Below are 26,155 nucleotides of genomic sequence, written 5' to 3' on the forward strand. Positions count from 1 at the left end.
TGCTGCCTCCCCAAGCCCCATTTTTCCCATTTGCTGCAAGGAGATAAATTGCTGGGAGGCAGAGGCCAAAGAGTGGGGGACGGTGAGTGGGTGGGTGGGGCTACATTCATTGTATAAGACACACTCAAATTTTCACCCTTCTTTAGGAGGGGGAAAAGGTGCGACTTATACTCCGAAAAATATGGTAGTGATTTGCATCATCACAACTGCACTTGTGAAGGTACCATGCAGTTTTGCCTTTGACAAGGCCTGTTTACTTGCGGGAAGGGGGTGGATGGTTTTTGTGGATGCAGAACGTTGGCCTATTCTGGTTTTGCTTCTCCCTTGAATTCAAAGAACGGCCGAATTCACACGTTGCACCAAGGATTGTTTCATCACATTTATTGGCTACACCAGAATGGATTACAACTTTCTGAGCTTTCAGGATTAAACATGATTGGTTCATCCAATGGGTTAAAACCATGAACAACACCCCCCCCCCCCAATGTGATGTCAGACAAATGTGATGATCACTTCAAATGTCGCTGTTGGGTTGCTGGCCTTCTGTTACCAATGATGATTTGAATTTGTCCTTTTTTTCCTTTTTCTCCTCCAGAACAACCCTCGGCGCCCTTATTATTGATGCAGCAGTGTGTTTCTTCTCACCTCCCACCTACTCCCTGGTCCTCCAGTGATGGATTGTTTACTGTGACAAGTTTATTAAAACAAAAAAATATGTCCCTTTCTTTTGTTTAGAAAGGACTGTGTTCCAGGTTTAGCCTCCCATCTGTTTACCCGCCCACGGATGTTGGACCTTTTTGATGTGGTTGCGGAACTCCCCCCCCCCACTTTTATTATTATTATTATTATTATTTTTAAAAATGTGACCCCATTAAAGAAAGGGTAGGAGCAAGTCGGAACGGAGAGGGTCAGAAAAAAAATGTTCCCGAGTCATACACAGCCCAACCATTTGTGAGAAGGGGGAATTGGCCTAAAAACATTGGTTAAATAATGTGTAATCTTCATTTTACTCAGCTTCTTCATTTTTCTTCGGAAGCCCTGCTCCTCTCTTCATGAACACAGACATTCTGTGTTGCTGTTCCTTGTTGATGGTGGGGCCTGCAGGGAAGGATCGCAGGATGGGATGTAGAAGGCAAGCAGCAACACAGGCGGAAATAAGGAAGGTGGAGCTCCCCAAAGATAGTAGAGGATTTCCACCTGTAATTCGAAAGAGCAAGATTTGGATTGCAGTAATTTAGGAAAGGGGACTGTTTTTAAATTTGGGGGGGGGGTGATTATCCCAGAGTATTACGTCTGTGTGAGGGTGTCAGTTTTATCCCAGTTCTGAGGTAATCTTGTGTAAGCGTGCAAAGCCATCGTATATCGGCCAACTTTCTCTTTTTAGAGGACAGTCGGCTCTCCTTTTTCTCACTCTAGTTATTTCAAAGAGCGGGGGAAATTTGAATTGCTTCTTAGACCAGAGGCCAAAACCAAACATATCTTTAGCTCGATTCTCATTAGTAGATTTTTAGTAAATCTTTCAAGTTTGTCCCAAAGGAGAAAGGTTAGAGAAAGTGGGGGGGGGAACCAAAAATCTTTTTTTTTTTTTTAGCACAAATACACGCCCTGTCCACCAAGGCAAACCTCTCTCTTCCGTGATCTTCCAACATTAAAACATCTGTTGTTCCTTCATGTAGGCTCTCAAATGATGCTTATTTTCATTTTTGTTAAATCTTAATGATGTAGAGTTGATACGTTGGGCTTTCACCAAACATGTTAATAAAGCTAGAGAAATAATGAGAGGAAGGTTGTTGTTTGTTTCTTTTGAATGTCCTGACAATGAGCTTGTTTGTTTTTTTTCAAAACTCCCAAGAATGATTGATGAGTGTATGTGGTTCTCGATAGAGAAGAAATGGGGAAGTGGCATCCCTCTATGCATCATCATCTTCATTTAACGACCCCATAATCCCTTGCGGGGTGGAGTCTGGGCAACTGAATGGAGCTAGCAGATAGTTTTAATGGCCAGATGCCCTTCCTGCCGCCAACACGGAGTTTTGTTCAGCAGATATATTCTCCATGTGCCCAGAGAGGGAAATATCTGCCTCTGTCTAGGATCAAACTCACAACTTCCTGATTGTGAGGCGAGAGCTCTACCTCTAAGCCACCGCACCATTCTCATGTTTGGGAAAAATGGACTTTCTTGCCTACCAAGGTTGGGAGGGGATGCACACAAGAAATCCTCTGTGCCAGGATCCTAAGAGATAGGACCACTGCTTCCAAGTATCCCTCAGTGGAAGAACAGCTAGTCCTCGACTTACAACCAGAATTTCAATTGCTAAGCAAGACAGTTGTTAAGTGAGTCATGCCCAATTTCCCGACCTTTTTTTTTTGTCAAAAGTTGCTAAGTGTAGAACTACAGTTGTTAAGTGAATCTCGTGGCCGTTAAGCAAATCTGGCTTCCCCTCTTGACTTAGCCCGTCAGAAGCCAGCTGGGAAAGCAGCAATCTTGGGATGCTGCAGCCATCATAAATGTATGTCAGTTGCTAAGCAACCATATTGTAACTCCGGATGCTGCGATGGTCATATATGTGAAGCTCAGTCATAAACCCTTTTTCCAGAGGCGTTGTAAATTTTAACAGTCGTTAAATGAATGGTTATAAGTCGAGGACAGCCTGTACATCCTCATAGCTTTTGTCTCTTGGAAAACAGATGGGTGGGACTATAAAACGATGTAAAAAAGATGTGGAGACTCTAGAAAGAGTGCAGGGAAGAGCATCAAAGATGATTAGGGGACTGGAGGCTAAAATGTATGAAGAACAATTGCAGCAACTGGGTATGTCTAGTTTAAGGAAAAGAAAGACTAGGAGACATGATATCAGTGTTCCAATATCTCAAGGGTTGCCACAAATAAGCTTGTCCTACCTTCAGGTGCTTTTCTTCAAAGCACCTGAAGGCAGGACAAGAATGAATGGAAAGTAATCAAGGAGAGAAATAACTTAGCACTAAAGAGAAATTTTCTGACAGTTCGGACAATTAATCAGTGGAACAGCTTGCCTCCAGAAGTTGTAAATGCTCCAACACTGGAAGTTTTTAAGAAGAGTGGATAACCATTTGTCTGTGGATGCTCTCTTGCTCTCTCTCTCCTCTCTCTCCCTCCCTCCCTCTCTCTCAAAAGCAGTTGTTTTGTCATTGATTACTTGATGTTCCCCAAGCCCATTATCAAAATGAGCCTATAAAGATACGAGCATCCTTTTGTGTTTAAATTATATTTTCCTTCCTTCCTTCCTTCAGACTGCCATCCTTTATAGAAATTATCCAAAATCCTCCAGGGCAGCTTAAAAAAAATTCTTGATAAATGTCCCAGTTGCTAACAAAAAGAAAATTCTCATCTTGCAAGATGAATTAAAAAGAAGAAGAAAAAAGATTACAGTATGCAGTACATTCATAATAATTCTTCAGATGTGGGAAAACCAGCTTTTTATAAGCACATAAGAATCCCAACGGATTTAATTTTCATCCCTTCTCATTTCTGGCTGCAGTTTTCACGTTTTCTGGGGCAGGGAAAAGCAAGAACATTGTATTTATGCCTTATATTTATTGGTGTAGAAAATACTATGCTGGACCAATGGTTGGTCTGAAAGCAGCTTTCTATCTGGGTAGTCCTTGACTTACAACATTTACTTAGTGACCGTTTGAAGTTAAACGGCACTTTAAAAAAGTGACGGCCATTTTTCTCACACAACCCTTGCAGCATCCCCATGGTCACATGATCAAAATTCAGATGTTTGGGAATTGACTCATATTTATGACGGCTGCAGTGTCCTGGGGTCATTTGGATACGTTTTCTAACCTTCTGAACAGCAAAGTCAATCAGGGAAACCAGATTCAGTTAATAATTGTGTGACTAAGTTAACAACTGCAGTGATTGATTCACTTAGCAACCGTGACCAGAAAGTTAGTAAACTGGAGAAAAACTCACTTAACAAAGGTCTCACTTAGCAACATAAATGTTGGGCTCAATTGTGGTCCTAAGTCGAGGACTACTTGGAAACAAGTCAAAAGCAGTTTATGTTATTTTAATTCCACGCACTGGGATTTGTAAGTCTGCCCAATTCAAAACGACTCTCCTCATCATTCTAACAACATAAAAATAATGAACAAAACAGCTGATGAGGAAAATCAACATTACTGATTTGGGAGGAGAGAACAGATGCAAGGCCTTAAAATGTATTCTAAAAGAGCGGCACTTAAATTGTCACAACCAATTATCCCTTTTCCTCAAATAATACTAGTACGCCCATTTAAATATACAAAAAGGCTAGTTTTACACATGCGTCTCAGCCACAGCAATCCCAAAATGGATCCTCAACTCACAAATAAGCAATTACAAATTGCTCCATTAGCCCCCCCACCTAGATGTGCCCAAATTTCTCCCTCGGGGAAAATCCTCCCCCTCCCCAGTTTTAAGAATCACTCTTCTAAATTCAGAGTCAGGAAAGTATTATAGAATAATCTTAAAGCTAGCCAGCTTATAACCATGCAGGTTTTCCTTTTATATATTTGCAATGACTTTTTAACAGCAATCTGCCAACACAACAAAGCTGAAACAGGGGAAGCTCACACTGGAAATGATGGATTAATAGGAAAGGCTCTGCCAGCAACATTTCTGCCTTGCTAGGCATCTCTCTCCCTTTTCAGTCAAGTATTTTTAAGACTGGCCTGATTTACAGCTGCAATCCTATCAACCCAGTAAGCTGCACACGCAGAACAAAACATATACCTGGTGACCCTTGAAAAAGATGACAGGTTGTTCCTAAATCTCTTCAATCAGAGGTGGTGTAGCAAATCCAGCAGTGATCAGGGGGTTGGACTAGATGACTGTGGACCACTGGGGGCCCGTGAGAAAATTTTGGTGGTCTGCAGAAAAGTTACCTGCATTTTTTTACATTGCACTAAATACTATTTATCTTTTTAAAACATTCATATTAGTGGTCCCCGGGATTTAAAATATGAATTTAGTAGTCCTTAAGGTCCAAAAGATTGGTGACTCCTGATCTAGGGTGTCTATGCCTCTACTTAATCCCTGTCTTCATTTGGTCCTAGCCGCGGGGACTTGAAACTTTGTCTGAATTCAAAACATCTCAATGACAGACAGTTTTGACAACATGAAATTGCACAGGCACGTTTCCCAAAGGTGCTTTTTCCCCCCAACAGGCAACGGGACTTTCTTCTCATCCAAGAAACTTCTTCAGCTCTGACTGGATGGTGGGGAATGGAAGGATTTATATGCCTTGCAGAAAGCTGGTCCTTTGCATTCTTTTAGAGAGTTTTTTCCCAGTTGCAATGGATGGCTGTGAAAGTTGGACCATAAAGAAAGGCTGAGCGCCAAAGAATGGAAGCCTTTGAACTCTGGTGCTGGAGAAGACTCCTGCCAGGCCTTTGGACTGCAAGGCAATCCAACAGGTCAATCCTAGAGGAGATCAACCCTGACTGCTCTTTAGAAGGCCAGATCCTGAAGAGGAAACTCAAATACTTTGGCTACCTAAAGAGAAGGAAGGACTCCCTGGAGAAGAGCCTCATGCTGGGAACGATAGATAGAGGGCAAAAGAAGAAGGGGACGACAGAGAATGAGGTGGCTGGATGGAGTCACTGAAGCACTGAGCTTGAATGGACTCCAGAGGATGGTAGAGGACAGGACAGGAAGGCCTGGAGGAATGTTGTCCATGGGGTTGTGATGGGTTGGACACAACTTCACAGCGAACAACAAAATAGCAAGTCTTCAAAGAATGCAAAAGGAAAAAAAATGCAAAAGACCAACTGTCTGCAAATCCTTCCATTCCATACCATCCAGTCAGAACGGAAGAAGCTTCTTGGATGAGAAGGGAAAGATCTTCAAAGAAAAACATGAAAGTCCAGTTGCCTCTTGGGGGGCGGGAGGGGGGGGGAACACCTTTGGCACAACCCTGACCTTGATGTCTGAGAATCTCCATAGATGCAAAGGAACTTTGTTCTGGACTTTGCAGCTAATTGTGCAAATCTTAGATTGGGAGGGGGGTGGCTGGGGGTGGGGGCTGCCGCTGCTAGGGCTTTGTCCTGCCAGCCAGAGGCCGAAGCCCACTTGGCAAAGCCTGTTTCTGACGGTCACTGACTCCCTTATTGGCAAGATATCATTTGCAGCGGTTGGTTATTCAGCGTCTCCTGCGCCCCGGGGCGACCTGAGATAAACCTGAGTTAGGAGTAGGCGCGTGAAAAATCACGTTTTGTTTAAAGACGTCCCTGCGCTGCCACATCCACGATCCTCGAAGGGGCGCTGGCCTGGGGAAGGGATGGGGAGGTGGGGGGGGGGAGAACCAACAAAGGTGTGTCTTTCCCTTTGAAGAGGTGCGCCGCTCTTTCCCCGGGATCGCTTGAGCAAGAAAGCTGCCAACAGTCACGACCTTTGGATCGAGGGGAAAAAGTCCCCCCCCCCTTTTTCCCTTTTCTTTTTGGGCGAGAGGATCGCATGATCGGTGAGGAGGTTTGTGTTACGCCCGGGAACCCGCCTCTTAGCCAATCGACCCTTCCCTGCTGGAGCGATCGCCCCCTGGTCGCCCATTCCCACGACCCGCTCGCTTCTTCCAGGTTTGCTCTCCGCGCCGCTGGCCATGCGGCTGCTGCATCCGCTTTCGGCTGCCGTCGGCCTTTTCCTCTCCGCCTTCCCGTTATTCTACCTCTTGAACGCCGTCGCGGCCTTGCACAGGTACGTGTCGTGTGAACGAAGCACGAAAGACACGGGTTTGTCCCCGGGGTGGTTTTTACACACACACACACACACACACACACACACACACACACACACACACACACACACACACACTTCCCCTGAGCCTCTTAAACCTCTTTTGTTCCCCACGATTTCTGGGGACCAGGAAGAAGGGCTTAAAAGTTTGGCCGGGCTGGGTTGACCTGTCACAGGTCCAGTTGTTGGAAAGGAACACAGGATAAAGAAGGAGAAATTGCAAAGATGGAAACCATCAGTGCCTTTGTTAGTGCCCATTTATGGCCATGTTAGCGCCAGGTTGTCCCAAAGGTGCTTTCCCCCCGCCCCAAGAGGCAACTGGACTTTCTGTTTTTTTTTCTTTGAAGACCTTTCGCTTCTCATCCAAGAAGCTTCTTCGGTTCTGAAGAAGCTTATTTGGTTTCCGTAGGTTTTCGGTAAAGGCACACACCCCCTGTAGACCTGGCTTGTTTTCTGGTGGTCATTAAATAAACCCGGGGGGAAGAAAATCCTGACTTCGGATCATTTTAGTAGCTTTTCAATAGCTTTTGTTCCAATTTTATTTACCCCGATTTAAAGCAGTTGTTTTTGTTTAGCTGAATTTCAGTGCTTTAAAATGTAATGTAATGTAGCAGACTGTTTAAAGGCAGGGAATTGAATGAAGGGGCGTTTAAATGAGATCGTTTAAAATTTAATGCCGTTAGGGAAAGATGTTTTGCATAAGGATAGTAACCACCAACAATCATAATAACAGGGCCCTGCTTGAATAGCTATAATTTTGACTGCCAATTTGCCCCAGTGCCTTCTCTCCTTCTGGCAAGTATAAGCGGTCGCATGATCCTATTTAAAATCTTCGCTTGGGAGAGGGAAACTCCTAAATGTTGAAATTTCGGCAGGCTGAGCCGCCATTAAAACCTCCAGGTTTGTGTCTTGTCCCGATCTGGTCATGTGCTCCCAACTGCATCTTCCTGTCATTTGCTGTGCCAATCAAACACATCATGAGTTTGGAATCTCTATACTCCAGTAAGACACCTAAATCCACCCCCTCTTGAAGTCTGTTGTCTTTGTCAGGGATGACTTGATAGCAGTCTCCCAAAATCTAAGGGGCAGCCACAAAGAAGAGAGTTTCAACCTATTCTCCAAAGCACCCGAAGGCAGGACAAGAAGCAATGGGTGGAAACTAATCAAGGAGAGAAGCAACCTAGAACTAAGGAGAAATTTCCTGATAGTTAGAACAATTAATCAGTGGAACGACATGCCTCCATAAGTTGTGGATGCTCCAACACTGGAGGTTTTCAAGAAGATACTTGACTGCCTGGAATGGCATAGGATCTCCTGTTTGAGTTAGACTAGAAGACCTCCAAGGTCCCTTCCAACTCTGTTATTCTGTTATTCTGCAATTTGGCCATGAAAAAAATCACAGCACAAAGGGAAAAAGCGTTGGGTCGGGAAGAGGAGAGACCTCTGACATATGATGAGAACCTGACAGAAGTAAATATATACAGGTAGTCCTCGACTTACAACAGTTCATTTAGTGACCATTCAGAGTTACCCCATCACTGAAAAAAGTGACTTATACATACAACCATTACAGCATCTCCATGGTCATGTGATGATCAAAATTCAGATGCTTGGGAACTCATATTTATGACGATTGTAGTGTCCGGATGATGACCCCCTTTTGCAACCTTCTGACAAGCAACATCAATGGGGAAGCTACAATTCACTTAACAACCGTGCTACTAATTTAACAACTGCAGTGATTCACTTAACAACTGTGGCAACAAAGTTCGTAAAAGGGGGCAAAACTCATTTAGCAAATGTCTCCCTTAGCAACATAAATTTTGGGCTCAATTGTGGTCATACGTCGAGGATTACCTGTATACACAGTCCACGTAATTATAAGTAAAACTTCTCGGGGGGGTATCGCAGTGGCCTCATAACCGGATGTCCAATTCAGCTTTCAAGGCGATCGCCTCTGGCCTGGCTTCTAGGGCAGGGTCCCCAAACTTTCTGAGTTGGGTGCCCAGAGTGGGGGCCAGGGGGAAAGAGGGCATGATTTTATGGGAAAGGCAGGGGAGCCCCGGTGACTCGCACAATTGGGGCCATGAGCCCCTTCAATGCATGCATGAATGAGGCCTGGTTGCGAATAGGCTGCGGCCCAGTAGTAGGCCGCGGCCCACAGGTTGGGACCCCTTTTCTAGGCAACCGGAGCACACCCATCGTAGGTTATCTTGCCCAAAATGTTTCATAGTTTGCAAATCAACCCCACAATCACGACAAGGGGAATCTTTCCATCCCATTGATACAGGGCAGAAGCACTTCTTCCAGTATCACACCTAAAAGGTAAAGGTTCCTCTCGCACATAAGTGCTAGTGGTTCCCGACACTAGGGGGTGGTGCTCATCTCCGTTTCTAAGCCGAAGAGCCAGCACTGTCTGAAGACGTCTCCGTGGTCATGTGGCCGGCATGACTAAACGCCGAAGGTGCACGGAACGCTGTTACCTTCCCACCAAAGGTGGATCCTATTTGTCTACTTGCATTTTTTACGTGCTTTCGAACTCCTAGGTTGGCAGAAGCTGGGACAAGTAACGGGAGCTCACTCCATTACGCAGCGCTAGGGTTTCGAACTGTTGAACTGCCGACCTTTCTGATGGACAAACTCAGCACTTTAGCCACTGAGCCACCGCGTCCCTTAGTATCCCACCTAATTCTGTTAAATTTCAACCAGACGAAAGGAGGCAGGTCAAACCCAGGTGGTTTGGCAGAGGGATCACTAATGGTCAGGGCAAAAGAAGGTACTTTAGATCAGGAAAGTCGGCTGAGGAACTCTGGGAGTTGAAGTCCACAAGTCTTAAAGTTGCCAATGTTGGAGACCCCTGCCTTAGATCTTTCCTCTCTCCAGGCATTCTCGGGGTTAAACTGGTAGATGTTAAGCGAACAGCTGTTTTCCAAGTTGGCCTAAGGGCTTTCAATCCGTTGATGAGCTGCCTGTTGCCCTGGTGAATAGGGAGGGCCTTGTTGTAGAAAGCATCCTTGACCATAGAGCAATAGTCCAATTCAAATCCAGGGATCAAATCCCAGGATTCAGTTCCAGGGTTTGAGTCGAAGGTTAAGCATTATGTAGTTATTAATGAAGCGCCACTGTAGACAACGATGATCCCTCTGATCTTTCGTCTCCCTGCTTCTCGCCAAGCAGGCTTACCAGGGCTCCTGGCCGGTCTCCTTTGGCAGGAAATAGGGAAATCATTAATGATTGTGCCTAAAAATACATTCCGGAGTCTGCCAGCTAATCTATGCTGTGGCAATTTGCCCGTTGCTGGGGTAAAGCAATTCCAAAGGAACGCAGGGCAGCCAGTAGCTCCAATTTTATACTATTAATTAGAGCTTGACACTGAAGGCATTTCTGAGGAGAAATTTCCTGACAGAACAATTAATCAGTGGAACGACTTGCCTCCAGAAGCCGTGAATGGCCCAACACTGGAAGTTTTTAAGAAGAGACTGGACAACCATTTGTCTGAAATGGGATAGGGCAGTGATGGCTAACTTTTTTCCCATTGCGTGCCAAAAGTGGGGGAAGCGCAGGGGGGGTCATGCACAGGCAATGCGTGTGGCGCACGTGCATGCACACGCAAGCCCCTGCATGCATGCACATGCGCCTCCTCCCAAATGCGTGCATGACCCCCCCTGCTTTTGGTGCTCAATGCACCTGTTTTTCGCCCTCCCCAGGCTCCAGAGGCTTTCTAGGAGCCTGGGGAGGGTGAAAACAGCCTCCCCCCTTCCCCGGAGGCCTTCAGGAGGCTTCCCTGAAGCTTCCGGAGGGTGAAAAATGGCCAAAAAAGAAGGTCGAAGTCAGCTGGCCAGTGCACGCATGCACACTGGAGCTGACAGGGTGCTCTAACACCTCGCGTGCTCTAACAAATGGCTCCGCATGCCACTTGTGGCACACATGCCATAGGTTCGCCATCATGGGTATAGGATCTCCTGCCTGAGCAGGGGGTTGGATTAGAAGACCTCAAAGGTCCCTTCCGGACTCTATTCTATTCTTCTCTATTCTTCTCTATTCTATTCTTCTCTATTCTATTCTTCTCTATTTTTCTCTATTCTATTATTCTCTGTTATTCTCTATTCTTCTCTATTCTATTCTTCTCTATTCTATTCTTCTCTATTCTTCTCTATTCTATTCTTCTCTATTCTTCTCTATTCTTCTCTATTCTATTCTTCTCTATTCTTCTCTATTCTATTATTCTCTATTATTCTCTATTAATCTCTATTCTATTATTCTCTATTCTATTATTCTCTATTATATTATCTATTTTTTCTATATTATTCTATATTCTATTATTCTATATTCTCTATTCTATTCTATATTATTCTCTATTCTATTCTATATTATTCTCTATTCTATTATTCTATATTATTCTCTCTCTTATTCTATTCCATTCCATTCCATTCTATTCTATTTGGCAGCATTTCTCTCTCTTCGCAAAATAGCAATGGTATTAAGGCTTATATACTGCTTCACAGTGCTTTACAGCCCTCTAAGTGGTTTACAGAGTCAGCCTATTTTCCTCCACCAATCTGGGTCCTCATTTTATCAATCTGAGAACGATGGAAGGCTGAGTCAACCTTGAGCCGGTGAGAATCGAACCGCAGTCAGCCAACAGTCAGCAGAAGTAGCCTGCAGTACTGCATTTTAACCACTGCGCCACCACGGCTCATGCTTTCATTTCTACCCACAGAATAAAACCCAATCTAGGTATGACATCATACAACCCAAATGCCCCACTCCTGGGCTGCCCCATAGTAGGTCTGGCCAAAATGTTGCTACCGTATGTTTATCTTAGTTGAATATTGGGTTTTTAAGGAGCAAAATTAGGACCCAAAATTTTGCAGGTGGTGAATTCACTCACTGCAATCCTTAAAACATATGATACCCTCCCCTTCTTTAAAACAAAAGGAAAAAGACAAAAAAAGCATTTTTGAAGTGGCCGTCTTAAAATGCTACCCCTGCATTAAATCCTACTCTGGATACCTGCCTAAGCTTGCATTAATGCATCGAATCTCAACCTTAGCAATTTGAAGATCTGAGAACCCAGATTAATGGCGGGCAATATTTTGACTGTAAACCGCTTAGAGAGGGCTGTAAAGCACGGTGAAGCGGTCTAAACATCTAAGGCTATTGCTATATCAATTCCCAGAATTCCCCAGCCAGCGTGCTTAAAAAGCCACCCTCAACAAATTTAGTCAATCCCACACTTTCCCTTGAAGTTTCCATCCCCTCGAATTCCCCTTGAATTTTTCCATAGAAGGAAACATTCTGGGAGAGAAGAGTCTTGGTAGTCCACGGGAGCCCCAAATCCATCATTCCAAGTTTCTAGTCCATAAGGTCCCTCAATCCATCAGCATTTCTATTGTCCTGATCGGCAAAGCTTTATTTTTGTCTCAGGGAAGGAACACTGTCTAATTTATCTAACATACATCTAACACTGGTGCTAAATTTCTGGAAACACAGAGAGGAACCTGCCTCATTATATATTGAGGGGGGCTGTGTGTAGAAGGTTTCCTCTTTTAAATTCTTGGGAGCGCTTATTAGTCAAGATCTCACCTGGGAAAAACAACACGTCCCTGGTGATTGGCAAGGCCCAACAGAGACTTCATTTCCTTAGGGTCCTGCAAAAAAATCAGGTGGAACAACGGCTGATGACCTCTTTCTATCGGTCCACGTTAGAAAGTGTCCTCCCATACTGCATTACAGCATGGTACGCTGGTTTAACTGCTGCAGACAGGAAGGCACTACAGAGAGTGATCAATTTGGCACAAGAAACCATTGGTTGCCCTCTGACACCACTGGATGACATCGCCAGGTCTCATTGCTTTAGCAGAGTAAGGAAGATACTCAGAGATGATTCACACCAGAGGTGGGTTCCTACCGGTTCAGCCCGGTTCGGCTGAACCGGTTGTGGTATGGCAGCCTGGGTCACTTGAAGTAGCAGCGACCCAGGCCTGCCATGCCCCCAAACTGGTTCCCCGGCCACCGCCATCTTGTTTTTCAGTTCTGCGCATGCGCAGGACAATTTTAATTGAACTGCACATGCGCACGCAGCTCACATCCTGCACGTACATGAGCGAAACAGCAGTAAAGCCAGCCGGAACCCACCCCTGATTCACACCCTGGTCAGTGTCCCTTTGTACTTCTATCATCGGGCAGAAAACATCGAAGCATAGCCAGCCGAACAAATAGGTTTAAAAATAGTTTCTATCCTTGGGCTCTCAGACTCTTAAACACAACCATAATCACTCCACACACACACACACACACACACACACACACACACACACACACACACACACACACACGGAAACGTATGGCGGTAGGTTTATGCTATTTATGTTGTTTGTATTTTTTTTGTCATGGATTGCACCATTTCGTTGTATACATGATGTACAATGACAATAAAGGCTATACTATACTATACCTCCAGGGGTGGGTTCCGGCAGTCACTACTGCCGGTTCACTCATGGGCGTGGGGCGCAAGCGCTTGATACGCACTGTGCGGGCAAGCGCAGTACAATAAAAATTGTTCTGCGCACAGAACCAAAAAACAAGATGGTGGCACCTATGGCGCCGCTCTAAGAACCGGTTCGGGGACCTAGCAGGCCTGGGTTGCTGACGGTTCCCACAACCCAGGCTGCCAAACCACTACTGGTTCGGCCGAACCTGTGCGAACCAATAGGAACCCACCACTGTATCCCTCCTTCTCTTCAGGGAAGGGATCAGCTGCCAGCTCATCCTAGCTTCTGTACACAAATTGGGCAGGAAACATCATCTTAAAGTTTGTTTCGGGCAGCTAAATATTTGCGGGCTGACACAAGCGGCCTGGGTGATAACAAGCTGCCAATTTTTGAATGACCGGCTTAACTCGGCTGGATATTGCACAGATTGGTTAGATCCGATGACTCAGCTGCCCTTTGGACCCAATTCTGACACAACTTGCCAGCTGACAAAGCGTCCTGAAAGTTGATAGAGACTCTTTTCTCTGAGCTCAGAATGGAGGTGTGGATGACCCACATAGAGATATAGGCCTAATGTCTGTTTATATTGCAGGTACTATGGTTCCCCGAAAATAAGACAGGGTCTTATTTTCTTTTTACACACAAAATATGGCTTGGGCCTTATTATGAGGGGAGGGCATATTGTTTTGGGGTTGCCGAGTGGCTGCTTTCTTGCGAGCGGGCTCCCAAAGAGCCGGGCACAGCCTCATGGGCGAATGGCTGTGTTGCGCTGTCGCAGTAACCATGAACCGACCACGCTCACGAGCAGCCACCCGGCAAACCCCCTTTCCAGCCGGGCACAGTGCCATTCACTGACCTAGGGGTATCGCCAAGCTTCATGAGTGTCTGTTCGCCGCCACCCAGCTCCCGTGGCTTGGCACCTTTGAAATGGCAGTGAATGGCGCTCTGCATGGCTGGAGGTGGGGTTGCGCGAGCGGCTGTTCCGCTCTCGCTCACGCGCCTGCCAGCCTCAGGATGCCCTGGCCCAGCTCTCTCCACAGAGCCAGGGCACCTCCTTCGCTGCCGCCGCCACCACATGGCTTTTTCTGCAGCTTTCAAATTGAGTCTTCTGGCAGTGGCCGCTCTGGGCGTATGCTCTATGGTTGTGGGCCAGCTGCCGGCAGAGCGTACAACCATAGAGCGTACGTCCAGAGCAGCCATTGCCGGAAGACTCGGTTTGGAAGCTGCAGAAAAAGCCATGCGGCTGCAGCGGCAGCAGAAGAGGTGCCCTGGCTCTGCGGAGAGAGCTGGGCCAGGGCATCCTGAGGCTGGCAGGCACGTGAGTGAGAGTGGAACAGCCGCTCGCGCAACCCCCCCCTCCAGCCATGCAGAGCGCTACTCACTGCCATTTCGAAGGCGCCAAGCTGCGGGACCCGGGCGGCGGTGAACAGGCACTCAAACAGCTTGGCAATACCCCTAGGTCAGTGAATGGCGCTGTGCCTGGCTGGAAAGGGGGTTTGCCGGGTGGCTGCTCTTGAGCGTGGTCGCTTCATGGCTGCTGTGTTGCGCTGCTGCAACAGCTCAACATAGCCATTCGCCCATGAGGCTGTGCCCGGCTCTTTGGGAACCCGCTTGGAAGAGACCAGCTGCCCGGCGACCCCCCTCTTCAGCTGGGCACAGCGCTGCTCACAAAGCTAGCGGTATCCCGAAGGCGCCAAGCAACGTGATCACCTTTGCCTCCTCTCCCCGGTTCCCGTAGCTTGGTACCTTTGGGATACCGCTAGGTTGGTGAGCGGTGCTCTGCCTGGCCGGAGATGGGGGGTTGTCCAGGAAGCTTATTTGAAGGGAAGGGCTTATATTTTTGCCCACCAGAAAAATGTGGCATGGCCTTATTATCAGGACATGTCATAATTTTGGGGAAACACGGTAGTCCTCGACTTACAACAGCTCATTTAGTGACCGTTCAAAGTTACAACGGCACTGAAAAAAGTGACTTATGACCATTTTTTAAAATAGTTACCACCTTCGCAGCATCCCCGTGGTCAAGTGATCGAAATTTGGACCCTTGGCAACGGGTTCATATTTGTGATGCTCCCTGTGTCATGTGATGATGACTTTCTGGGAGACGTTTTGGCAAGCAAATTCATTGGAGGAGCCAGATTCCCTTTACGGTCATGTGACTAACTCAACAGCTGCAGTGATTCACTTAACGACTGTGGCAAAAAAAGGTTTTAAATTGGAGCAAAACTCCCTTAACAAAAGTCTAACTTAGCAGCATAAATGTTGGATTGGATTGGATTGGATTTATTTCATTTATATGCCGCCCTTTTCCCCGAAGGGGACTCAGGGCGGCTCACAATTCAGTCAGGGAAAGGGGTACAGACAGGGGATAAAAAGATGAACATAACAGTACACAATTTAAAACACACAACAACCATACCATTCGAGGAGAGGGGGCAGAAGCTCTTTAGCCCCAGACCTGTCGGAATAGCCAGGTTTTAAGGACTTTGCGGAAGGCCTGGAGGGTGGTGAGGGTTCGAATCTCCACGGGGAGTTCGTTCCAGAGGGTCGGAGCAGCCACAGAGAAGGCCCTCCTCCAGGTAGTGGCCAGTCAGCACTGGCCAGTGGATGGAATTCGGAGGAGGCCTAATCTGTGGGATCTGATCGATCTATTGGAGGTAATTGGCAGCAGGCGGTCTCTCAAGTGGGCTCAATTGTGGTCGTATGCTGAGGACTAACTGTACTTTTATTTGTCCACACAGTGAAATATAAATGAAAAGCATCTATGGCAAGTATGTGCAGCCCGTGGCCCAAAAGCTGCATGCTAGTAATATGGCCCCACAAAATAATAAAAAATAAAGGAACACTGACTATATTATACATTTTATATGCAACCCAAGACAAATCCTCTTACTCGGTGTGACCCAGGAGAGCCAAAAGATTGGACAACTAAGATCTACTGCACATACAGTCCTTATTTAGCCACCACAATTGAAACTGGAAATTCTGTTGTTAAATGAAGCGGTTGCTAAGTGAAACTGCACCTGTGCTTATCAATTAAATTTCTACACTGCCCATCTCACCTAAATGACTCTTGGCGGGTTACAACAGCACAATAAAACCAGATAAATACTTGAATAAAAACATAGGTTAAAGAGGTTTTTAACAGAGTTAAAAACAAGTTAAAACTCCCCATTCCGGGCACCCAACCCAAAAAGTCTTGCTTGGGCCTTGATTTACAGACATGTGAAGGTTGTAAATGTGATTCGTCATAACGTCATTTTAGCATCATTGTTGTAACTGGGAATGGTTGCTAAATGAGACAGTTGTTAAGCAAGAATTATCTTTGTTCGGGAGGAATCAAGTAGCAGCTTTTCCAATCAATATATTTTATTAAAAGACAAGCTTTTGGGGCTGCAGCTTGTGCAAGTTGATGGCTTTAGCAGTTAGACTTATATACCGCTTCATAGGGCTTTCAGCCCTCTCTAAGCGGTTTACAGAGTCAGTCTATTTCCCCCAACAATCCGGGTCCTCATTTTACCCACCTCGGAAGGATGGAAGGCTGAGTCAACCTTCAGCCGGTGAGATTTGAACAGCCGAACTGCAGAACTGCAGTCAGCTGAAGTAGCCTGCAGTGCTGCACTCTAACCACTGCGCCACCACAGCTCTAGGAAAAATTGTTATCCTGTAAAGGTGCTATCAGCTTCTTGCTTAATTTTGGCTATCATAAATAGCCTAGCTCTCCTCCTACGATGCCTCCATTAAATAGTAATTGTGCAATGAAGAAGAAAAAAAAGTGTGTTGCGGTAATTAAAATGAGCTAAACATAACCCAAAGTTAATTAACAGATGAAACATCCATAGGATAAATAATATATGTTATAAAATTAATGCCTTTATTAAGCTTTTCATTATATCTTAGGCTGTAGAGCAATAGATGCAGAGTGCATAAAGCAATATAGTGTGTCAGCTTCTTATTTTTAGAACATAAAGGCTTTTGAAAGGCAGTTCACTCCTGTGTATTAGACTCCGCAGCTGAACGGAAGGCTGATTTCTTGCCCAGGGTTTTTGAAAGGTGTGCCAAAGCTACAAGGATCTAACACAGCAAGGGGGATGGACCCGTCATTTTTTAAAACCTGGTTTATCAAGAGAATCTGTGCAAACGATCTTTGCAGTGAGAAATTCCTCAAATGTTTAGCCTTCAACATCTGGTCAAAACAGCCTTTCCCTAACATTTTTAATGGCTTCAACTCAGTGTTGATTTCTGGGCTGGTATCTGAGCTGGCCCTTGCAGGCAAGGTTTCAGGAATGGTTTGCCATTGCCTCCTACCCAGGGCTGAGAGAGAGGGACTGGCTGAAAATCCACCACTTAGTTTAGTGCGTAAAGAGGGACTAGAACTTGAGGTCACCTGATTTCAGGGGTGGGTTTCAGGCGGTTCGCGGCAGTCCCCGCGAACCGGTTGGTCGGCGAACCCGGAAGTAAGTAACTTCCGGGAACGGCGAAGGATCCACCCACCCGCCCGCGTTTCTTACCCAGTTTTGATGAGTTCTGCGCTTCCACGCATGCGCAGAACGCATACAGCGCCTGCGCGATCCTCCAGGAGCAGCTGGAGCATCGCACAGGCGCTAGTACGCATGCGAGCACTGCGCGCGTGCACGAGGACGCCGCCGGCCCTGTTCCAACCGAACCGGTTGGAACGGGGCGAGAAACCCACCCCTGCCTGATTTCTAGCCTGGTGCTTTAAACCACTACACCAGTGGTAGTCAACCCGGTCCCTATCGCCCACTAGTGGGCGTTCCTGCTTTCATGGTGGGCGGTAGGGGTTTTGTCCGATACTGAAGCACTTTCCTTTTTTTAATTCAATTGATTTCCCTACTTTATAAATCACCATTACTGTGAAACCGGTGGGCGGTTAGAAAATTTTACTACCAACAGAGATACAAAAGTGGGCGGTAGGTATAAAAAGGTTGACTACCCCTGCACTACACCAAACTGCTTCTCTTCTCTGATGCAGAAATATAGAATATAAGGAAGGATCCCTTAGAGAACATCTAGTCCAGTGCATGAATCCATTATAGGTAGTCCTCAACTTACAACAATTCATTTAGTGAGCGCTCAAAATTACAATGGACCCCCAAATGGGGGAAGCTGGATTTGCTTAATGATCGCATGTTTGGTTTAACAGTGATTCTGCAGTGATTTGCCTGACAATTGTGCCAAATGTTGTGTCGTAACATTGGGCACTACTTATATAGGATAAGAGAAGGACAGGGACGGGACGGAACAAAACAGAATAACAGAGTTGGAAGCGACCTTGGAGCAGGGGTGAAATCAACTTATCTTTGCTACTGGTTCGGAAATGTTAGTGCGCCTGCAGAGCATCAAAAACGGGGACGTGATTCTAATAGGGGAACAAATGAAAACTGGTATATATAGGCAGCGATCTCTGTTTGAAGGTATGAAATGCAAGGTTAACAATAAATATAAGTATGCTTTCTGGGGAAAAATAATGCTAATGTTAACTGAATATATTGTAGAATGAAAATAAGGCCTTTAGTTATATTAGATGAAATATTTGAGACGGTAAATATTATTTGAAGATGCAAATGTTAAAACAACTGTAACCAAACGACATGCTGCATGTGATGATGGTTTTTTTTCTTTTTTGTCTCCCCCCCCCTTTTTTTTTAAACCCTAGGTTATTGTGGTGTCTATTAAATATACAACAGAGAGATACGGGATATGTGTATGGGGGGAAACGTAGTAGGGATGCACCTGTGATCAAATGACATATTGTATGGGATGATGGGTTTTTTTTTTTCCTTTTTTTTCCCTTTTCCCTTTGCCTTTTTTTTTTTCTATTGTTATGTGATTATGTTGTCTATGTAATAAAAAATAAAATTATAATTTAAAAAACAAAACAAAACGGGGACGTGATGACGTCCGGGCGGGTGGGCGGAGCCTCCCAATCAGATAGAAGCAGCTGAATTGCACCACTGCCTTGAAGATCTTCTAGTCCCACCCCCGGCTCAGTCAGGAATCCCTACATCACTTCAGACAAATGGTTGTCCAACCTCTTCTTAAAAACTTCCAGTGTTGGAGCATTCCCAACTTCTGGAGGCAAGTTGATTAATTGTTCTGTCAGGAAATGTCTCCTCAGTTCTAAGTTGCTTCTCTCCTTGATTAGTTTCTACCCCGTTGCTTCTTTTTTTTTTTTTTTAAAAAAAGCTTTTTATTTATTTTTTTTATTATTTTTTTATTTTATCAATTTCATATATACATTCACAATTATATGATCTCATAACTGTTATTAATAATATGTATTTATAACAATTTTTCCCTACAGTTGACAATATACTTGAAGATTGCTTTCTTAACATCCCATAGATCCATCTTATCTTACAACGGTCCTACTTCTTTTTCCCTCCCTCCCTCTTTCCTTCCCTCGTTTCTTCTCTCCTACTCCCCTTCCTTCCTTCCCTCCTTCCTTCCCTCCCTCCTTCCCCTTCTCTCCTTCCCTCCTTCCCTCCCTCCTTCCTTCCTTCCCTCCTTTCTTTTCTCCTTCTCTCCTTCCTTTCCCCCTTCCTTTCCTCCTTCCTTCCCCCCTTCCTTCTCTCCTACATTCCCTCCTTTCTTCTCTCCTTCTCTCCTTCCTCCCCTCCTTCCTTCCCTCCTTTCTTCTCTCCTTCTCTCCTTCCTTCCCTCCTTCCTCCCGTTGCTTTTTAACCTGCCTTCAGGTTCCTTGGAGAATAGTTTGACTCCCTCTTTTTTGTGGCAACCCCTGTGATATTGGAAGAACTCTATCATGTCTCCCCTAGTCCTTCTTTTCATTAAACTAGACATTTAACAACTGCCTTGGACATTTTTTTGTCTCACTTATGGTCATAAGGACTGCTTGTATTCAAGGAAGGACCTGACCATTGCAGAAAGAGAAAGGGGAACAATGCAGCCAGCATAGCTTTGAGTCACATTTGCGAGGCCCCCTTTTTTTTAGAAGCAGTGAAAAATGCCTTTTTTTCCCCTAATGCTTGTAGAGTACAGAAAAAACTCAACAGGCAAAGAGAAAGCTGTCTTATGCTTAGCTAAATGCTGAGCTGGCTTGCTCAGCATTTGCCTGCTTAAAGGCAGCTGAGCTTTGAGTGCAGCTAAAAAGAAAAAAATACTACCACGGACGGGAGCCCTGTGTCATCCGTCCGTCCATCCCCCCCACCGTCATGTCCTCTTCTGCCTCTTCAGCTGTAACTATCGATCCGGAGACCCCATGCAGCTCTGCAGATGCTGAGCAGCCTTTTCTGACCTCACCAAACTGCCCGGGATCACTGCATGAATCCCAGGCTTGGATCTGCATTGCAGTTCGACACCAGGCGCCAGCTGTTTTCTGCAGCGCCACTCAGAGCTCGGTGCATTGGCTGCTGATGGCATAAACCGGCTGAGCCCCTTCGGTTTGCGTTCAGGGGGATTCCTCTCTGGTTTGGGTCCAGTCTGGATGGGGAAGGGAAGGAAGTACTGGGGGGATGTGCTGTATGCATAAACCGTGGCAGGTCAAAACTCTCTGGCATTTTCAATTAGAAAGGAGTCCTACTAAAAAAAATCTTCTTTTGCTTTTAGACTCTTAAACGAAAAACCAGAATCTTGGAAACTGCAGTTTTGGGGTGCTATCAATGGGCAAATGTGGAACCTTTATACCGGTCAATTAAGAATAAATGGGTGGGCATTTAGCAACCCTTCCCCCATCTGCAAAGCAATTCAGCTGATCATTGATGAAGGGATGATTTTTTGCAGGTTCTGTCATATGGCTTAAATCAGCGCTTCATTCTGCACCCTCTGTGATAGGACCTCTATTATGGGCTATGGAATCACTCCCTGCCTTGTGACAAACAAGCAAATTTATAGTCTATTGCAGTGGTCTCCAACCTTGGCAACTTTAAGACTTGTGGACTTCAAGTCCCAGAGTTCCTCAGCCAGCAAAGCTGGCTGAGGAACTCTGGGAGTTGAAGTCCACAGGTCTTAAAGTTGCCAAGGTTGAAGACCACGGTTCCACCACAAAACCGAGTTCGACTAAAGGGCGCTCGACGAAACCGCGTAGCTGACGTCATCACAGCGCGACAACAGCGCGGAGAAAAAAGCACGCTGTAAACGCTAAGCCTAAAATTAACCCCTAAACCTAAACCTAAACCTAACCCCCCTAAACCTAATGCTAAACCTAACCCTAAACCTAACCCTAAACCTAACCCTTAACCTAACCCTTAACCTAACGCTAAACCTAATCCTAACCTAACCCTAAACCTAACCCTAACCCTTAACCTAACCCTAAACCTAACCCTAACCCTAACCCTTAACCTAATCCTAACCCTAACCCTTAACCTAACCCTAAACCTAACCCTAACCCTAACCCTTAACCTAATCCTAAACCTAACCCTTAACCTAACCCTAAACCTAACCCTAACCCTAACCCTTAACCTAACCCTAAACCTAACCCTAAACCTAACCCTTACATTAAGTTGAATCGGCTTGCTTTCAAAGCGCTATTTAAAGCGCCCTTCTTTCTCCGTGCTCGCTGTTGTCGCCCTGTTGATGACATCAGCGACGCGCTTTAATCGGGCGCGCTTTAATCGAGCGCGGTTTTGTCGTGTCACAAAGACCACTGCTCTATTGTAAGCAGAGGTGGTATTCAGCCGGTTCGGACAGGTTTGGGAGAACCGGTAGCGGAGGTTTTGAGTAGTTCGGAGAACCGGCAAATACCACCTCCGGTTGGTTCCGCCCTCCCGCCCCCATCATTCCCTGTCCTTGTTTTTTTTTTAGCTCAGCTGTTCCGCGCAACAGAGGGGATTGTCGTGCCTCAGCTGAGCTAAAAAAAAACCAGCTCATCTCACCAGCGCTGACACCAGGGGTGGTCTTTCAGTGCTGCATATGTGTGTTAGGCATGCACATGAAGCATGGCCGCGCCTGCGAAGCGCTCTCTCATAGAACCGGTAGGAAAAGATTTGGAATTCCACCACTAATTTTAAGCCTTGGTTCATAACTTAGACGTTTCTTAAATAAATAATAAAGCATTTATTTAGAAGGCTCCATCCCTCCCCACTCGGAGGCAGAGTCCAACACCCCCACCCCCAGTAAAAACCACACAGAAACAATAACATAATGATAATAAGAGAGCTATTTTGGCCTGGTGGATTTAGGGCACGAGCCTAGAGAACAGGAGACTCTGAATTCTAGTCCTGCCTTAGCCATGAAAGGTGTTGGGAGACTGAGCTGTGGTGTAGGGTTTTCCTGCCTAAGCAGGAGGTTGGACTAGAAGACCTCCAAGGTCCCTTCCGACTCTGTTATCCTGTACAGACTTTGGGCCAATCACCAGAGGGCTGTGAGTTCTAGACCCACCTTAGGCATGGAAGTCAGTTGAGGGACTTGGGACCAAAAACCAGGTGATTATGAATTATAGTCCTGCCTGCTGGCTGAGTTTGGTCTGGACACTCTCAGCCCAAGCCACCTCACAGGGTTGTTGTTGCGAGGAGGAAGGGAGGAGAAAGGAATATTAGGTATGTTCACTCCTCTTTAGTAGACTGGACTACTGCAATGCGCTCTACATGGGGCAGCCCTTGAAGAGCATTCGGAGACTTCAGCTCGTCCAGAATGCATCCGCGCAAGCGATTGTGGGTGCACCTCGGTACACCCACGTTACACCTATCCTCCACGAGCTGCACTGGTTACCGATTGGTCTCCGGATACGCTTCAAGGTGCTAGTCGTCACTTATAAAGCCCTTCATGGTATTGGACCTGGGTACTTGAGAGACCGCCTGCTGCCAATTACCTCCCAAAGACCCATTAGATCACACAGATTAGGCCTCCTCCGGGTTCCATCTACTGGCCAATGTCATCTGGCTACTACCCGGAGGAGGGCCTTCTCTGTGGCTGCTCCGGCCCTTTGGAACGAACTCCCTGTGGAGATCCGGACCCTCACCTCCCTCCAGGCTTTCCGTAAAGCCGTTAAAACCTGGCTGTGCCGGCAGGCCTGGGGTTGACGAGTTCCCTTCCCCTCTCGAATTATGTGACTGTTGATTATCTTTTTAAATTCTCTTGTACTTTGTTTGTTGTATTCCTTTCTTGTTTACCTCCCCTCCGCCTTGGGTTTGTTAGCCGCCCTGAGTCCCTCCGGGAATAGGGCGGCATATAAATACAATAAACCTTCAACCTTCAACCTTTTTCATAGGGGTGGTCTCCATCTTGACTTCCTCCCCACCTCATGGTCACCCCTAAATGTAAGCCAAGTCCTGGGAACAGGGGTCCATGCTGGGAATGAAAGTCCTGGTGATTGCCATCGCGATTTCGTTGAATCCTTCTCCCTGTCAACATTTCTGCTAGTATTCGATCCCAGGGAACTCCATCATCATCTTTTAATGACCCCCATAATCTCTTGCGGGGTGGAGTCTGGGCAACGGAATGGAGCTGAGTATTTACTGGCCAGATGCCCTTCCTGTCGCCAATGTGAAGTTATATTCAGCAGGATACATTCTCATAGTGCCCAGAGAGAGAGAAATACCTGTCCCTACCGAGGATCGAACTCACAGCCTCCTGATTGTGAGGCGAGACCTCCACCTCTAGGCCACCGCACCGATTCCCAGGGAATTGCATGCCCTTTAAATTTAGTTTAAAATTCCAATGCCTGAATCTTGCAGAGAATATGGAGAGCCCCAAGTAGTGTTCCCAGTGGTGGCTTTTTAATTAAAGACTTTAGCATTTGAACTCTGTGCTTGTTCCTTCCTCCCTACAGCCCTCCAGTGATTGCAGTCCTCGGCATTATTATTCTGTCGCCTTTGTTTGTACTGATTTATCTCCCAAACCGCTCCTTCGAGGATCCTCTTTTATACGGTACGTTCGTTTTCCATTTTACGGTACTTGTTCGGTTTGTAGTGCATGACGCTTTCCTTCGCCTCTCACTCTCATGCTGCATGATCCTTTGACCATGAGGGACAAGTGGAAATCATTGCTGACCTCCTGATGACCTCAGATAGATCCCTATCGCTTAACCATGTGTGGACTTCAGTTCCCAGAATTCCCCAGCCAAGCGTGTGCTGCAGTGGTGGGATTGAGGAGCCGAGGTGGCGCAGTGGTTAGGGTGCAGTACTGCAGGCCACTTCAGCTGACTGTTATCTGCAGTTCAGCGGTTCTAATCTCACCGGCTCAAGGTTGACTCAGCCTTCCATCCTTCCGAGGTGGGTGAAATAAGGACCCAGACTGTGGGGGGCGATATGCTGACTCTGTAAACCGCTTAGAGAGGGCTGAAAGCCTAGAAATTTAGCTGCCCAGAGTCCTTCGGGATTGGGCGTCATATAAATTCATTAAATTTACAATTTAAATTTAATTCAGCCAGTTCGCACCTATTCGGGAGAACCGGTTGTTAATTTTCTAAGCAGTTCAGAGAACCGATTGTTGGAAGAAATCTCCTTTTGTTTCTTTCCACTTACAGGGCTAATCCTGTAAGGAAGGCAGGAAGGAAACATTCTGGTGTTGTTTCTAGCCTCACCTTTATTGCCCTTCTTACGGAAACTGCCTCTTTGGTTAACCCTTATTACCATTGTAACAACTAAGGCAAAGCGCCCACTGACCTGAGTGATGTTGAGTTGGCCCCGCCCACCCAGTCACATGACTACCGAGCCACGCCTACCCAGCTGGTCATTAGGGCAGAGAACCGGTTGTTAAATTATTTGAATCCCACCACTGGTGTGCTGTCTGGGGAATGCTGGGAGTAGAAGTCCACATATCGTCAAGCTGTCCAAAGATCGAGAAACACTGGATTAAGATCACTGAATAGGAAAACGTGGTTGAAATATTTTTTACATGAAATCACATTGGGTTGGAAGTTTTCGCTCAGTTGTTCTTGCATAAATAAGGCCCCTGAAGGTAGCTGAACAGATTGCGATTACGGGTAAGCAAATATGTATCTGCCAAATATCTGGAGAGGATTGCAGGATGGATAAACAAAAAGGAGATTTCTGAACTGTGAAGACAGCTTTTTTTCTGCATTCCTATACAGGTAATCCTTGACTTACAACCATTTCATTTAGTCACTGTTTACAACAGTACTTAAAAAGTGATTTATGCTTATTTTTTTACACTTATGCCCATTGCAATATGCGTTATATGACAGTTGCGGTGTCCTGGGGTCATTGGGGAAGGCAGATTCACTCAACAACTGTATTATTGACTTATTAACTGCAGTGATTCACTTAGCAACTGTGGCAAGAAAAGTCGTAAAATGGGCAAAAATCCACTTAACTCAAGGACTACCCGTATTCACCCACTGGGGAAATGTTAATCAGAGTTGAACAAGGAAAGAGAGCTAATTGTTTTTATTAGAAACTTGATGATGGGGAAAAAAGATCATTCCATATGAAGTCACCCAGCTGGCTTCCCTCTCTAAGGGAGGACTAGAACTTCCCACCTCATGGTTTCTGGCATAGAATATTGGCCTCTAACCTCACTATGCTCTCAGCAGATGGCGCTAAGGAACCAGTGGGAAATTTTGAGACAAACTGCTTGTATGATTTGAGCCTGATGAACTTTGACAATTTTAAGACGGGTGGACTTCAACTCCCAGAATTCCCCAGCCAGAATTCCTTGGGCTTGTTCTTGATTGCACTGTCTTGCTTTAATTATAAAGAGAAGCACCTATTAAAGCAATGTGTTTCAGCCTTGGCAATTTTAAGAGATGTGGACTTTAACTCCCAGAATCCCCCAGCCAGCCATGCTGGGAGTTCTGGGAGTTGAAGTCCACATCTCTTAAAGTTGCCAAGATTGAGAAATACTGATCTGGAGACTCAATGAACAATGCTATTTTTATAGATCACTATCTGATAACCCGGTGTTGCCCGGGCATTTATTTATAGGGGGAAAATGTCCGGACTAAACATAATTTCTAATGTTGGAT

The 26,155-nt window shown here is 45.8% G+C and overlaps 2 protein-coding genes across 2 annotated transcripts in view; both read left to right on the forward strand.

Annotated features, from left to right (window-relative positions):
- SUGP1 (SURP and G-patch domain containing 1) overlaps positions 1-1,781 on the forward strand; it is a 29,291-nt gene extending 27,510 nt beyond the window's left edge. Inside the window, exon 14 of the mRNA XM_032214655.1 lies at positions 596-1,781. Coding sequence (XP_032070546.1) covers positions 596-622 — 27 coding nt within the window. The 3' untranslated portion in view covers positions 623-1,781. The remainder of the gene's footprint in view (positions 1-595) is intronic.
- Positions 1,782-6,422: 4,641 nt separating this feature from the next.
- The window catches only part of TM6SF2 (transmembrane 6 superfamily member 2), a 39,296-nt gene continuing 19,563 nt past the window's right edge, over positions 6,423-26,155 (forward strand). Inside the window, exons 1-2 of the mRNA XM_032214772.1 lie at positions 6,423-6,718; positions 23,999-24,096. Coding sequence (XP_032070663.1) covers positions 6,624-6,718; positions 23,999-24,096 — 193 coding nt within the window. The 5' untranslated portion in view covers positions 6,423-6,623. The remainder of the gene's footprint in view (positions 6,719-23,998; positions 24,097-26,155) is intronic.

The sequence above is a fragment of the Thamnophis elegans genome, chromosome 1 (assembly GCF_009769535.1).
Source record: "Thamnophis elegans isolate rThaEle1 chromosome 1, rThaEle1.pri, whole genome shotgun sequence".
Classification (NCBI taxonomy): Eukaryota; Metazoa; Chordata; class Lepidosauria; order Squamata; family Colubridae; genus Thamnophis; species Thamnophis elegans.